Here is a 17120-nt window from a genome sequence, read left to right as displayed (position 1 = left end):
ACCTTCTGAAATAATCTGCAGAGCTACCCGTGAAAGACACATGCAGCCAGCCTGAGGAAACATTGCAGTCCAACTGCCCAGCAAATGAAAAAGTTTCCTTTCCTACGTCCAGTAGGCTGAAGAAAAGCAAATGTTGTTTCAACTGAAGTACTATTCCCACACCTCAAGAACTGCTGACAGTGCTTCCAGCGAGGTGGTATCTCTCAATTTCTGCAAGTCAGACCACATAAAAGCTGGAGTGATGCTTGATTAATGAACCTGCTGGTTACTGCTTTGCTTTATTTTAAAGCCCTGAGTGAAACATGGGCAACATCTTGGCTCGGTAACTCCCTGACAGTCCCTGTGCACATTCTGACATAAAAAACGTGCCAAGAGCAGTCACTTAGTTATGGATTCACTTCTCAATGCTCATAATTCACAATGCTCTTCATATTAAAAAAGTGAGAAAAAGAAAACAATGAGCATTATTTCCATGGCTCTCACTTATGGGACAGACTTTCTAGTTGTATATACCAAAGCTTTTCAGTCTCCAGTCAGACCATTCACATAAGGTTGCAGTGTGGTCTGTACAGTCTTGCCAAAATTTCTGTTATCTATGTTTATGTCATTTGAGAGCTCATAAAGCTCATAAAACAATGAGCTTTATGAGCTATTTCTACTTTGTCTTCTGTTACAATAAAAAAAGTTTCAAAAGGGCTAATATAAATGTGATTCTTCATGATTACAGGGTATGAATACTTTCTGTACCAATGCAACCTTTTTTTTTTTCTTTTCTGACAAGACAATCTTAAGTGTGCAAACATGCGTCTTCTGAACTATACAAACATAAGCTTTTTTTTATATCATCTGGGATGTGCTACAGAAGATGTCTCCTTTTGCCAGGGCAGACATTTCTGGAACTTCAAATGATGTCCTCTCCAGACTATTTCATCAAACTATATCTGGGTTCATAAAATGACAAGCAAGTTTGCCCTACGTGTACACTTAGCAGAGTTACAGATCTCACTGGCAGCTTCCTGCACCCAAGGCAAGGGAAGCATGCTGACACAGCAAGAATCCAGGAAAGAGGCACAAAATGATGAAAGGAACAGAAAAATAGATCCACAATGAAATGGTTCTTGGAGGTTTTCCTAGCAGAGAGGAAGTCTAGGGGTGTTCAGGTCATAGTGTCCAAACACATATGAAGGTCACCAATTGGCTACAAAGGAATATTCTTCAAACTCACAGTTACAGCAATGTCAAACGGCTAGAAGTTGTTAAGCTGGATAACCCCAGATAAAGGAAAAATAGAACAATCTAAAGACTTCTGGAAACTCTCCATTGCTGGAAATATTTTAATAAAAATTGGAAGATTTCTAAAAGCTACACTCTGCTTCAGATAAAAATTCCAGGGACCCATATGACATCTGGTCAAAGATGGTTCGACTGGATGACCACAATGTTTCCTTTTGGTCTTACAGACTGTGAGTCTACTGGCAACCGTATTTTGGAGAAATAGTTTCTTAGGAACACCCTGGAAAACAGAAACCTGTTTAGAATTCAGAAATTCTGACTTTATTATACTTTCCCATACAGTTGTTGTAACTGCTATTGACCAAACAGTGGACTGACTCTGAGTTTGGTAAACAGACTTAAAAATAAATTTTTAATTAAAATCATCTTTACTTAAAAAGTGAACATAAACTGATATTCTGGCCTGTATATTTACAGAAAAATTCAATGCTAATGGGAGTGACAGAATTTACTCCCCCTCAAAAAAGTGGAAAACAATAATCTAGGTTAAATACAGCTTATGCAAGCAATAGTCAACACACCAATGGATATGACTGCTTACAGTGGATTATAGGGAAAGGATTTAAAGTGAGAGTGTTTTGTTTTACTAAGATATTGTGTGTATTCATACAATGCTCTATGTGACACCAAAAGCAATACATTTCCCCAGAATAAAATACAGAGTTCTCTCTTTGCATGTGCCATTCACAGCAGTTTTCATTCAGCTGTCAGCACTGTCCCCATTTCACAGGTAGGGAGTGGAAGCACGTGGAGTGAAGCCATCTGCTGACGGCCACACATGTTCAAGCCGCACAGCTGCATGCAGGGCACAGCTCCTCTGAGCAGCTCACGAGATGATGAAGATCTGCCAGTCTGAACAGAATATCCAGCCAAGGAAAACGACTGGATTTCCAGTGACACTGACTTTTCAAAATGATCCTAGAAAAAAAGAAGGTTGTTACACACGCGAAGTTTGGGGGGAGGAGGGTGGATTCTTTTTGCTTTGTCTTGGGAAAGGATGTCTTTCCAGCTCCCTGTCCCTGCTCTTTATTATCTGTTAATAACTCTAGATATGACAAATTATCTATGTGTATCATCATTATTTGCTGTTCACCATTTAGATTATCTGGGTGAAAAACTGCCACTAGAATTGAGTGAGATTGTTTTGTCTGTCAGAAGCAGGCAGAGAGATGCATAAAAATGTTGATGCACTCCATCAGGAACATATATTGCTGCCAGAAAATTTTCCAAATGCAAGAAAAAAAAAAAAGAAAAAAAAAATCTTTAATCCATTTTCTACGAATATCCTGCACTATAACCGATATCATCAGTATCAGACGAAGCTGGATCCCCTCAGGCAATAGTGTGTAAAAGCTGCTCTGTCACATTCCTACACATTCTGCTCTGAGATGCTCCTTTCCAAAGCATGTTTTCTTTCAATCTCTCTCTCTCTCTAGTCTGACATTCTGGCATTTGGCCCTGCAGGATCAGCTTTTTCCAGAATGGTGCATCTTTCTGTAGTTCAAAAGTAGGATCTCTTCACTTCCTCCTCTTCTGACTCTTGCTGATATCCAGCAATTTTATACCCCAGCAGCCGGAGCAGCAATTTGCTAACTCTCTGCCACTAGCAATGCAAACTGACTCTAATGACAGCAAAAGCGCATTTTGTATAACACAAGACCATTGCAGCTGTCAGAGATGCTGTCTCCCCTGGCAAGCTCCTAGAGCACAGATTAGGAATGAAAGGACTAATTCCTCTTGCCTATTTTTGAACATTTAGTTTCCCTATCATTTTTCACCTATAGACCCATTTCGCTGATAAAAAAATGCAGGAGCATGTACTAGAACAGTAGAGAAACTCAAATGTAATTAACAACTAATAGCATCCATAGACTAAGGATTGACAAGTGCTTTCCTTTTTCACCCTCTGCTATTTCAGATTTATAACTGCTATGATGAAATAGTTATTCTATGGATTTAAATTTCTCACACACAGACTTATCTAAAGAGTTTTTGTCATCTTTAAGGCTGAGCAAAATCCTTTAGCAGTTCCTGAACTGTGAGATGTATGTAACACCCATTGCTTTTTTAGGCTGCAAATGGATCTTTTTTTTCTCTTCCTTTTTTTTAATTTAAATTTTTATTTTTTTATTATTTTTTACTGTATCACTTGCAGTGTGTGATCTTGCTTTACGTGCATTGCATGCCCCTCATTAAAGGTCATTTTTGAATGAGGCTGAGCACTCCCAGCTCACACAGGGAGAGCCGACCAGGCAGATGTGCAGTTATGCAAGAAAGCAACAGCCACGTGTTTAGAAATCCTGACAGAGAGATGCTGAGACAATCTCATCCCTGAATGCAAAGATTTTAGAAAGCATTTAGATAACTTAAGGCACACAAGAGAACCTAATGATGCTGATTAACTACATGGCATGCCTCATATACCTTGCATGCTCTCAGCAAAAGTGGCTGGGACCTCTACTAGTCCCTGCTCAAATCATTCGCCAGCTAAAGACTCCTAAAGCATGCTGCACTGTACCACAGTGCACACTGCCCAGGTAATTTCTCCACCCTTTACCCATGCTGTGAAACCACCATGCTTCTGATATCAAAGGGTCTTCTGATGAAGCAGCATAGTGACAAAAGTTTTCCTGCCTTGCTTTTAATGTTTTTTTAACAAACATTCAACTTCGCAATTATGATATCCTGAAAGGTTATAATACCTAAAGACTATGGGGTTATGAGGTAGGAACTAAAGCAAATATTCACAAATAAGTATTTGTGCCCCAAGTACTTTTATATTTTAAAGATAAATGTTAAATGCTAAAGCCAATGTTAAATTTGCTGTTAGGTGTAGTATGCACTGGACTTTTTCCTGAATCCACCCACTGTTTGGGTCAGCACTGCAGCTCCAGTAAAGATTATAGACTGGTAGAAAATGCAGGAGCATGTACTCCTTTACAACAGATATAAAGGAAAGGCTACACAAGGTGACTGTAAAAAAATATCACTTTTAAACAGGTTAGATCTAGGTTTTAAGATACCAGAATATAGTTCTTTGTTGTTCACTTCTATGGGTGATCGTGAAGGGAAAACATCTACAAAACTGTTTTCCCTGATTTGTCTCCAAAATCAAAAACTTGAGAGGGACATTATATTCTGAGCCTTAAATCTGACCAATTGTGAATGTATCACTGTATACTTTGGAAATATGTATTCCCTATATAGCAATAGTATCCTCTGAAGGGAGTTTTCCTCCTAAAGAACATTTCTATGTATTTTGAAGGTCCTAAACAAAATTTTGTAACAAGATTGAGACTACAGTCAAAAATACTGCCACTGATCCTAACCTCTGCTCTACGTATTTACTCAAGAGACAACGGATCTTAACAGCATAACACACCTTGAAGCAAAAATGTATGAGTACAGTAGGCATGCGTCCCAAATCCACCAAGTGCAGAGAGGTCAAAGAACTCCATTTCTCAAAAGAAAAATGCTTTTAAACAGCTCTGAGCTTAAATCCTGCCTTTTTTATTTTTTAACTATTAATGTTTATATTTTTATTATGTTTATGTTGCTTTGAAAATTTCAGAATAGGTTCCTTCTTTTTTTTTTTTTAAATTTTTTTTTTTTTAATTCCTTAATAGAGTCTCTTGCAAAGCACCAGGCCACAGCATACATGTTTTGTGTTTTGATTTTGCTACTCCAAAACTAGAAGGTTCTAAATTCATCAGACTCAAGAGACCAACGAGATCTTCCTCATTTTGACTACTCTTGTCTCAGGAGAGCTTAGCTACTTCTCTGAGAGACGGCTGAGCTGTTGCCTGGCTCTTCAGGGTCAGTCAACACCTTTCTCATTGATGATGAAGTGCAGAGAACACAACAGCAGATCTACCACAATCCCCATAGACTATTTCATGCTGGAATTGGGTATTAGCCACCTGGTCTGATGCTGGACTGTGACACTGGGATAACTTGATAAAAAGGGTGAAGAAGCACTGCATTTTTTCACAGCACATGACTGTTCAAAATCTCTACCCAACTCCTTCCCAAGCTGTGGTCTTTCAGTTTTCTGGCCCATCTCAATACCAACTTATGAAACCAACTATATGCAAATAGCAAGAGAATGACATTCTGCTGAGTTTTTTTGTTTTGTTTTGTTTCATTCCTCAAACCATTTGCTACACTAATTAGGAAGTGAGCCAGTTGAAACCTCTAGACTAATCTCCAATTCTTGCCCAATGGGTAACAGTGAGATTGACATTGCCAAGGAGTTCTGTAAAATGACCTGGTAACCAGAAAATTACTATGTTCTGAAATCTAACATTTCTTTTTAATGCACAAGCAATTAAGGAATGGAGGGGACAAAAACCCTTTGAGGCAGGTGCTAACAACTGCAATAATTATGATGAAACTGAAATATGTGTATGTAATCAACCAAGATCATTTATGTCAAGAAACACTTTGATTTTCTCTGAGACTGGACATTTTTCTTTCCTAAAATTACATTACACTGAATTCCTATTGGCCATTTTTCTGTTTTTAATAGAAAACATCAATAGATAATTCCCCTAGGTAGTTTCAGTAATTATTTTTGAGGTTTTCTTTAAGTGCTAATAGAAAAGTCAGCTATCTTATGAATATCATAATAGAATTAGACATTAACAAAGCTTTTATTCTTCACAAATAAGTCTTGGTCCCATTAGTGTTATGATTATCTTCATTAAATATTTCTACCTGTTGTAGACAAATGAAGAGAAATTGCCATTATATGACAAAATTTGCTGATTGAAGAACATTATCTCCTGTTACAGCCACATTGGATTTGGCCTGAACAGTGCAAGGGTGCAACCACATATGTGATATATCCAATTCACACTTTGTGAATGTACTCTGGATTAAGCCTTTCATCTTTAGGTTGCTGTCATTCAAGGTTCAGGTTTGAGCTGAGTTTGTATCATCCATAGGCCAAACATGTCCCACGTGTCCAAAAGGAGCACCACATTTTAGGTTGCTATTCTCTAGCTATGCCTGACCTCTTCAGTTGGATTAGGTGATCTTTGAAAGTCCCTTCACATTTAACTCTCTCCTCTCCTCTCCTCTCCTCTCCTCTCCTCTCCTCTCCTCTCCTCTCCTCTCCTCTCCTCTCCTCTCCTCTCCTCTCCTCTCCTCTCCTCTCCTCTCCTCTCCTCTCCTCTCCTCTCCTCTCCTCTCCTCTCCTCTCCTCTCCTCTCCTCTCCTCTCCTCTCCTCTCCTCTCCTCTCCTCTCCTCTCCTCTCCTCTCCTCTCTCCTCTCCTCGAGTCTCCTCTCCTCGAGTCTCCTCTCCTCGAGTCTCCTCGAGTCTCCTCGAGTCTCCTCGAGCCTCCTCTCCTCTTCCCCAGAAAGATAAGGTGTTTCACTCTACCTTCCCTGGTTCTTCAGGTGTCATGCTGGTACAGGCAAGGGAGAAACTTGCTACAAAACACAGCTACAGTTCCACTCCAGCACTGCTCTCCTCACTGGGATTTGTCACTGTGCTTTTCCTCCAGATCTAGGCACTTTGCAAACTGGAATCCATTCCATGGTGGTTCAGAAATGAAAATGAGCCTTATGCTGTCATGCAACCTCATCACAGCAAAATTGACCTTGATTCCTGCTGAAGCAATGCAGGCTCCCCTGGGATTTTTCCTGATGGAGAACATGATATAAGCTAAGACTAATATACCAGGCACCCCTATAAGGAGAGATTTCAATCACCATTTCACAAACAAAATACCAACTGTCTTGTGCAAACTTTACAACATGATGTGCACTAGAGCAAAACTAATTAAAGCAGGATCTGAAGCAGTTGCTTATCAGTGAACAGCAACTTCATAGCTCAGAAAACTCCACAAAAAGATCCAAGCTGCAGGTTGAATTGCTCATGTTTACATGAAACTTTTTAACACTCTGGAGACAGGTACCAAAGGGAGATGTTGCTGTGCCCTCTCACACATTGTGATTCTGTTCATGTTCCAACTCACTGGCAACAGACTCCTTGAAACAGCAAGCCTGATTCTTGATTTTGACTAAACTAAAGGATTACACATGTAAAAGCTCTTTGAGGCAATTAAATTAGGAGTCCACAGTGGTAAATATTTCATTAGTTAACAACTAACTTAAGCCCACCAGTCAAACTCTGAATATGGAAATCAGTGTGACAGTTCCTATTATTTCACTACCAAGTCGTATTGATTCTTTGTCCTCTGAGCTCTCATGCAGATTATGGCTACCTGGGCAGACTTCAGTAATTCACTTGGTCCGGGTGTTTAACACTTCTGTTACTCTGTTTGGCTAACAAAATCCTCCTGTTCACTAATGAGGTTTAACAACGTAGCAGTTAGCACTGCCAATATGAAACACAACCTTACCCACAACAGCATTCTTGTCAGAGTTTCTCTAAGCTTTCAGTCCATGATGTCAGCTCTTAAAAGCCCAAGGGTTTAGTACTGTAATGAAATTATTCATTCCTGCTGAATTTTGTTCCTCCTACATGAAATACAAATTATTTTAAGCTTTGTTTTCTCCTTACTCAACCTCTCACTCCAATCTCAGCACATTTAATCTCACAAATAATTGGAAAACAACCTGATGATGTTCATCCTGGCATTGAAAATTTTGACCCTCCTCTCTACTTGCAATGAACATTCTGATCTCTACTGATTACCTTTGGGAAGTAATACAGTTAATCTCAACAAGCAGTGGCATAATCCTTGCCAAAGCAAGACCATCACCTTGTGGTGAAATCCGTCCTCTCTCCTGCTCTTTAGCCCGCTATCTCCTGCATCAACACAGGATATTATTTAGCAGTGTGAACTGGTGCAAGCCCTGCTGCAGAGCTGCATGATAAAATATTTACTGCTGCTACTGTTCTGTTCCCTTTTGACCTCTCACGAACAGCCACAATGTCCTACAAGTATTATGAACACGATTCTGCCATTACCTTTCCAACCTCTGAAGTCAGCCCAGACCATTTGCTGTTGTCTCCTCAGAGATAAACTTGCTAGCGTTTTACATGCTGCAGCCACCAGTCCCATTTGGCTTGTTTTGGCAGAGATAAGAACGCCACGCACACACACTACTAACAGCTTTGCAACACCAAGTCATACAGATCTGCTCTTTGTGTGGTTTGGTGAGACTGGGTGAAAGTAAGTGTCTGGAGCAATGTTTCCACCAGGTATTCTGATCCTGCAGCATAGGTGGCAAAGGCATGACATTTCTGCACAATCCAGCTCAAGCAGGGTGCCTTGCTGAAATTAGGTAGCTTTCCTTCTTATTTCAATGAAAGTGAGACTGGTGATCTTTCAGCTTTTAAAATGTGAGAGTGAACCTGACCCATCAGCTAGGAGTTCAAACCACAAAGAAACTTATCTGAAATAAATTAAAATTAAAAATATATGAGATGTCATCTCAGTTCAGACTGACAAACAAACACTAATGCTGTAAAATGTTTTCCCCATTAGTAAATATGACATTTTACAAGAAGTCGAATTACTAATTTTACATTTTGAAGCATTGTTATGGGCCACATTTCTTTTTTAGATCTCTATTGTGATGCAAAGCACTGGGGACCTTCATAAGCAAAACAGAACAAACTTAAGTTTGTATGTACATAGATTTGAATATTTATCAATGTTAAAACTGCATTTTACTACGTTAAAAATGTATTCTTCTAGGATTATTGCTTTGCCATTTATACTGCTTGATTCTAAGGGACATTTTTCTCCATACAAGTCCCAAACTTCATTATCACAGCCCTTCACTACAAACTCTTAATTTCATGTAACAGTTTCCATTATGAAAAGACAGCTTTCTCATCTAACTGTCCACTTAACTTCTATGTACCATTGCTATGTGCAAAGTGCTTTAACTATCACATTTCATTGGAACTGTAATCTCTTCAGTGATAGAAAATCTCCATTGGATTTTCTTCATGTTTGTATTGATGTAAAGTGACTTACACGTCACTTACAAGTGACATGTAACTTACATGGTGAGGTTGCAATTATATTTTGCATTTTTTTCACCTTGTGTACCTTCATTTCACCACTGGGGCAAAACTAGAGGTGCACCACAGCTTTTAATTCCCACTTCTGGAAATGTTGTGTTAGTATGACTTCAGTAGAGGTCCTACTAGCAATAAACACATCCATTCCATATCAGAATTAGAGATTTATGAACCTTTTCAAGTATGCACTGACTCTGTCCATCTTCCCCCTTCTGTTTTGCTCCCATTGATTCACACACCACCAAAATAACTTTGTTGAGCAAATTCAACTGATCTAAAAAGGCTCTCAGTTCATGATACGGTGCTTTCAGTGATCCATGCCAAAAGCCAACCAGAAGTATCATATCAGTTGGAGAGACTCTGCTCTGATTCCACAACCTTCTTTCATGCCTTTTGTTTTGCTAACTACTCATAAGAAACAACTATGCAACTATAACCAAGACTAGAAAAGATGTTGTGGAGAAAGCTATCTTTCAAATTTTCTACATGACAATCTATGTTTTGGACATTAAAGCCACACTTGGGCATCTCTTCTTAAAACTATTTGATTCATTTCTCCTCTAGGCAAGGATGTGGATGAAAACAGACAGTCATGTTACACTGCATATTCTTTATCTTTCCATCTAAATAGAGAGTAGTATTTGTTTAATGTTGAAACAATTGTCAAAATGTGTAATACACTAATCAGTTTATGCTCCCTGTTGGACTTATTCATGTAATATATAATGGTGTCATGAAGGTTTTCTAGGAAAAAAAAAAAAAAAAAGATCAAGCCAAAGATCATTAAAGTGATTCATTAATTGAAATCCACAACAGCAGTTTTTTACACTACCTAAACGTCTTTCCTGTTACAGTCACACAGTGAAATTAAACATTATTCACACAAGTAGTTTAGAAATACCAGATTTCAAAATGGTTCTTTCATTACATAAAGGTAACTTATGTAAGGAATTTCCCCTCAATAAAAATTCCAACATTTAAAATTTTATAAAGCAGCAAATTAGTGATCTACATCTGAAGCAAGCACAGATCAAGCAATTGTGTGTACATGTTACACAGAGAGGATTTTAAGCATTAACCAAACTACCATTAAATGATTTTGAAAGTACACAAATCTTAGTGTTCCCTTGTTCACAAATACACATGCCATCTAATCTGCTGCAAATATTGGCATTAGATACAGTGACACTCATAAATATAATGACAAAAATACTGGTATTTTAACGTTCTCAAAGCCACGTGACGTGCCTTTCTTAAGATTAAACCTTTTGTTTTTAAAAGGTCCAGCTTATACAATACAATTGAATTTCCAGCCTATTTTAATAGTCATGAAATGTTATAAACACACAAGCTGGCCTTTATGCTATAAATACATTTGTATTTTGACATGTCTACATCTGCACAAGAATTCCCAAACCCATATTCTGTGGAGCCATCACAAGATGAATCACAAACACTTTTACCAGAACACAGTATTAGACCGCCAGCTTTCTCTTCTCTTTAACGTATAGAATCATTAACAGGGTTGAGTACCTTGCACAGCCCTCACTAGAGCTTCTCAATATTTCAGTGATATTTAATAACGATGCAGAAATTGGGCAGTGAGACTCCTGTACCAGCAGCAGCACAGAATACTGCATATGGAACAAGACCTAAATGGTATAACATGAAAGGCACTAGAAAATCAATTATTGCCCTGATTTTCTGCTGTGCTCTGCCATACAGTCTCACAGTTCACGGCATAGTAATCAAGGCCAGCTGCCAACAGTGCAGAAGTGGTATTTGGAAACTGGGTAAAATAAAAAAGTTCATGGAGGTATGTGCATATGAACTTGCATATTTGCATGTAAATTACTGCACCTCCATGCGCGTAGGAAACAGAGTAAGCTGATGCAAGTGCAAACACTTTTCCTTACTCTTGCAGAATGACCTATTGCAAGCACAGTCCCTGCTGTCTGAATGGTGGGTCTCTGCATTTGTGGGAACAGATAAGGGTACAGTAGTCAAACTGCTTTTTCTTTTACTTTTACTATTTTTTGAATAGATCAAATAGATCTTAAAATTAAGATCAAGGGGAACTGGTAAAAAGACTACAGAAAATAATATTCTTATTTTAATCTCTCACAAACTCTTAAGTCTAGAAAAAGACCAGGAAAACCAACAAACAATCGAACAAAAAAAACAAACAAACAAACAAAAAAAACTTTCCTCTAAATATTGATACCATCCTGTATTGCTCATCTTCATTTCAAAACCTGGTTGATTTACAGAAGATTTGCAGACATTAATGTTACACATGGTTTTGTAGAGAAGTGCAGCATGGTGATTAGTACATTAACAAAATTCCTCTATTTCTCCATGAATAATATTGGACCTTATGTTCCAAGAATAGCACATAACTTAATAGCATGGTATTGTCTTCGCCTCATTTTAATGGGAAGCAGAACCTTAGTGAACAGACAGTGTGTCAGTTCTTGTAATGCTATATGCCATTCAGGTAAACACCTCATGGTATGGTATTTCATATAAAAAATGCAAAGGCTTTTGCCTCAGATACTTTGATGGATTTTCTTACCTTTGGTTCCATTGAAATGAAGCTGTGGGTACCTCTACTTGAGAGAACTGACCTTTTAATTGTTTTACTGTGGTAGAAGTGGTAGTAATCCTTCAGTGTTCCAATCTGTAAGGGGAGAAAAGAAAAAAAAAAGAAAAAAAAAAAGAGAGGGAAATTTAATTTATGGAAAGCAGTTCTCTGTTTTTCATTTTTAAAGGTCTATAAATTATGCAATTTCCTGCTGTGCTGAAATGTTACTTGAACCCAGTGATCATCTTTCAAAAGAAGGACATATGATATGAAATAGATGGAGTGTCCTTGAGGCAGTAACTGCATAACCAAAGATTATAATTGAGCTGCTTAGTCTGTCTGTATCTACCTTTTTAATGTTTAATTTATATGCAGTACTTTAAGTAATTCTGTATCAATCTATATCCAAACTGTCTTCAAATGGCAAGTATAAAAATCATCAAATGACTATATGGTTATTAAAAAGCATTCCATCTAGTTTGCTTAAGGAAATGTACTGCAAAATGCACTAGATTCGTTTATTTATATAATTAACTTATAAAAAGTACGTTCACAGCATCAGACTATACAACAAGAATAGGCTTCTCTTTCCGCCAAAGGTGGGCAAGAAAGAAGTAGAAAAAAAATGGAAATGTTAACCTCACACAGAGTAATGACTAGTTCAAAATATAAAATCAAATCATGCAAAGTGCAAATTTCACAACAGCAAAATAAAATCTCTACTTGCTCATCCCATCACGACGCAGTAGCAATGTGAAACTAAACACAGATATGCTACCCAATTTTATAAAGAAACTTTCCTTTCTAGTCTCACTAACCTCAAAAAATTCATAACATGGAACTCCAGTTTCACACACCTATAAACAAACATTCAGCCTCCTTGTATTGAGGGCCAACATCTCACCAAGTCATATGAAATTTGACCCTGTTTTGCACTGTAAATCTTGTAAGACATTCAATAATTTAGCTAAATGTTCCTTAATGATGAGTAAAAAAAGGGAAAACTGAGCTTACTGTTATTTTAAGATGAAAATCAAAGTGACATCAGAAAATAGGCATGGTTTTACAAATAAATCACAATCACAATTTACAAATAAATTTACAAATGAGATCCTCAAAGAGGGTGGAGCAACACTGAAAAACTGTAATCTCAAAGATCCTGTATTATGAATCTTTATCTATGAATATATACGTAGGAAACTTGAGTGTCTAACATTAAAGGGTCAAAGAGAATGGGAAACAAGCCACTGAAGAACTCCAAGAATATGCTTTAGAATATTAGAAAATAAAAATGTTGAGAAAATATCAGCATACACTAAGAAATATTCATAGAAATTTTTGTTCTCATGGAGCGCTTGTATATTCCAACTTAAAGATACAAGTGACATGGGGAATGAGGGAAAACTTTTTTTGTGAAAAGAAAAATCTGTAATTCGAAAGAATTAATCTAATTGGGAAAACTGCACCAGTGTCTAAGATATTCATCTCAGTCTGTTGAGTATGTCCATCAATGTCTCCCTTTCAGGAAGAATGACTTATGTTTAGTTTAAGCCCAATATCAAAACATTCAGTTATACGAAGTTGGTTTATCATAAATTAAATAGGAATTAGTTTGACTAAGGTATAGTCAATTAGTTTGAATAAGGTATATTAGCACTGTGACAGTAATCTCCATGCTGCCTTCTCTTTGAAAGGTGATTCAAGCAGAAGTGGTGTGATTCTGCCCCATGGAGAAGCCTGATCTCATATCTGTCCATGTCTGTGAATAACCCCCCTTTAAACACACAGGGAACAGTCTTTTGATGGACATCTCAAAGAGCTGCAGGATCCTGGGGGTGCTGAGACCACCCAACACATGGTCCTCTGTGGGCTGAAATGTGTTGCCAAAACAAGTGCCAGAGCTGGTTCTTTGCCCAAAGACTACCACACTCTTCTGGTGCATAGGAGCAACACCACCCAAAGTCACAGAAGGCAAAGGCAGGGACTGGGAGAATGAGAAATCACCCACTGCAGAAGACTATCTAAGGAACCTAAAGGTGCACAAGTCCATGGGACTCGATGAGATGCATCCACAGGCCCCAAGCGAACAGGCGGATGAAGTTGCTAAGCCACCGTCCATCATATTTGAGAAGTCAAGGCTGTCCAGTGACATTCCAGTGAAGTTGCCACTGACTGGAAGAAGGGAAATATAACCCTCAGTTTTAAAAGGGTAAAAAAAAATAAGACTCAGGGATCACAGGCCAGTCAGTTTCACCTTTGTGCTTGGCAAGATCATGGAGCAGATCCTCCTGGAAACTAAGCAAAGACACATGGAAAATAAGGAGGTGATTGGTGACAGCTAACTGTATCAATAGGGGAAATCATTCCTGACAAATCTGGTGGCCATCTACGATGAGGTTACAGCATTGGTGGATAAGGGAAAAGCAATTGATGTCATTTATCTGGATTTGTACAAAGCATTTGACGCTGTCCCCCATGATATCCTTGTCTCTAAACTGGAGAAACATGGATTTGATAGATGGACCACTCAGTGGGTAAGGAGTTGGCTGGATGGTCACACTCAAAGAGTTGCAGTGACCACTCAATGTCCAAGTGGAAGTCAGTGACAAATGAAATTCCTCAGGTGTTGATATTGTGATCAGCACTTTTTTTGGTGACACAGTAAGTGGGACTGAGTGTACCCTCTGCAAGTTTGCTGATGACACCAAGCTGAGTGGTGCAGTCAACATGCTGGAGAGAAAGGATGCCATCCAGAGGGACCCAGACAAGCTTGAGAGGTAGGCCTGTGTGAACCTCATTATGTTCTAAACGCAAGGTCTGGCATAAGGGTAAGGGCAATCCCAAGCACAAATATAGGCTGGGTAGAGAATGGATTGAGAGCATTCCTGAGGAGAAGAACTTGGGGGTGTTGGTGGATGAGAAGCTCAACATGAGATGGCAACGCGCACTTGCAGCCTACAAAGCCAACTGTATCCTGGGCTTCATCAAAAGAAGCATGTCTAGCAGGTCGAGGGATGTGATTCTCCCCCTCTACTCTGCTCTCGTGAGACCTGGAGTGCTGCCTTCAGTTCTGAGGCCCCCAACATAAGAAGGACATGGACCTGTTGGTACAAGTCCAGAGGAGGGCTATGAGGATGATCAGAGGGCTGAAGCACCTCTCCTATGAAGACAGGCTGAGGGAGTTGGTGGTGTTCAGCCTGGAGAAGAGAACGCTTCATGGTGACCTTACAGCAGCCTTCCAACAACCAAAGGGAGGCTACAAGAAAACTGGAGAGTGACCTTATACTTTTTACAAGGGCATGTAGCAGTAGGACAAGGGGTAATGACTTTAAACTAAAATGGGGTAGATTTATATTAGATGTAATGAAGAAATTCTTTTTTATGAGGGTAGTGAAGCACTGGAACAGGTTGCCCAGAGAGGTTGTGGATGCCCCATTCCTGGAAGCATTCAAGGTCAGGCTGGATGGGGCTCTGGGCAACCTGCTCTAGTGGAAGGTGTGAGAAATAAAGTTCTGTCTTTGCAGTGGAAAATTTCACTAACTTTGCATATTCTAAAGTGACTGTGCAGGCATAACAGTGGGGAGTGTGTTAAGCAGATATGGGGAAGGTTCCCCTGTCCCAAAATAAGAAGAATAGCTAAGAAAAACAAGACAAGCAGCATAAAATCAGTAAAAACAAAAAATCACAGGCCCTCTAGTCACAAGTGAAGAAGGAAAACAAAACAAAACAAAAGAAAAAAAAAAAACAGGAAAAGAAGAAATTAAAGGTTGGTCAAATAAAATTGTACTTATATGGCATAGTAATAAGCGTTGAATAGTTTGTGAACCTCTAGTATTCAGCCAATGAGGAAACAGGAGGAATCAAGTGTTGGGTAATAGGGAATATAAGGTTATACACTTTTGGTGTGAACTCCTGCTTGCAGGATGCCCACCATTGAATAGCGAATAAAAATGCTACTTCACAGATCCTCACCTGAGCCTGTGTTACTGGCTACAGATTGTTTCTCCCAAAGGTGTCTCTGCTTTTAAAGAGATGTTCTTTAAGGTCCTTTCCAATCCAAACCATTCTATGATTCTAAGATATAGCTTGAGTTACATCAAAAATCAGTTTCTGTGCTGATGTTAGCCCAAAGGGAAAATAAGGATATTAGTGTTTATGGTTATATCACTTGTGACTGTATTAACTAGAGTTTATTTTCAGTTGAACAGGCTGTAGGACACTGAATGTCATAACAAAGGTTATGGACCTTTTAAGGACCTTGTCACCACCAGGAATCATGGACCTACTGCTGTGTGCACACAATAGTATGTGTATCTATGCGCAAGAACACACATTATTGAAAAGACACAGCTCAGGCAGGTAATTCAGGTAATTGTATTTTACTGCTACATGGCACTGCCTAAACAGAAACTTATCGTATTTTAGGGATTTTATATATATATATATATGTATGTATTTTGTGCTACACAAATCTCAACATCACCCAGTTCTCCATGCTTTGTCTTGTATAAGTTTGGAGATTTTATTTATTTATTTAAGGGCAAACCATAGCTGAACCCTTTGAGGGCATCCACAACAGCAGAATTAGGAGATGGCCAAATTGGACTCCTGGAGGTCGTACAGCTTAGCAGCACTAGCCACCACAGAAGAGACTGGAGTGATCTGCATGCTCTACCTTCTAACCAAAGAGGGAAAGTCTGAAGCTTTCTAATGTCCGATGGCTGTACTGCCTCAGAGACCTTATACTCAGGAGACAGAAGAAGCCTGTAGAAGTAAGTGTGGTAATTGTAATGCCATGTCTTTGAGGTGTGGCCAGTTTTCACATAATAGCAATTAATAAACATTAATTAGTAGTAGTAGTGGTATTAAAATTATTATTATTAAAAATAGTGAGATCTACAGCTTTAGTTCATAACTGTCAATGAAATAAAGGAATCTCAAACCTTTTAAATGAAATTTAATTCATATTCACTAACTGCCAATGCCTCTCACAGTAAGGTAACACCAGTGTTATTAAAAATTTTATTGCCCTCTTTTCCCTTAATGGGAATTTACTTAGACCTTCCAAATCCTTGGACTACTTGGAGAATAGTTAAACTATGGAAATATAGCACAATAAAATTTATCATTATGGATGTTCTTGTTAAATTGTTTTTTTTATAATTTAACTACCAGATCATAGAGGCACCCTCAGAGGAAAAGCAATGCAAAGACAGAAACACCAGACTGCACAGCTA

At 38.5% G+C, this 17120-nt stretch overlaps 1 protein-coding gene across 2 annotated transcripts in view; it reads right to left on the bottom strand.

Annotated features, from left to right (window-relative positions):
* Positions 1–17120, bottom strand: part of PCSK5 (proprotein convertase subtilisin/kexin type 5) — a 251048-nt gene that overhangs the window by 212834 nt on the left and 21094 nt on the right. For both annotated transcript variants that reach the window (XM_066988258.1, XM_066988259.1), the window contains exon 2: positions 11875–11979. In XM_066988258.1, coding sequence (XP_066844359.1) covers positions 11875–11979 — 105 coding nt within the window. The remainder of the gene's footprint in view (positions 1–11874; positions 11980–17120) is intronic.

This window comes from Anser cygnoides, chromosome Z (genome assembly GCF_040182565.1).
Source record: "Anser cygnoides isolate HZ-2024a breed goose chromosome Z, Taihu_goose_T2T_genome, whole genome shotgun sequence".
NCBI classification, from domain to species: Eukaryota; Metazoa; Chordata; class Aves; order Anseriformes; family Anatidae; genus Anser; species Anser cygnoides.
Note: the sequence above shows the minus strand (reverse complement) of the source record. Positions and strands in the feature narration are given on the sequence as shown.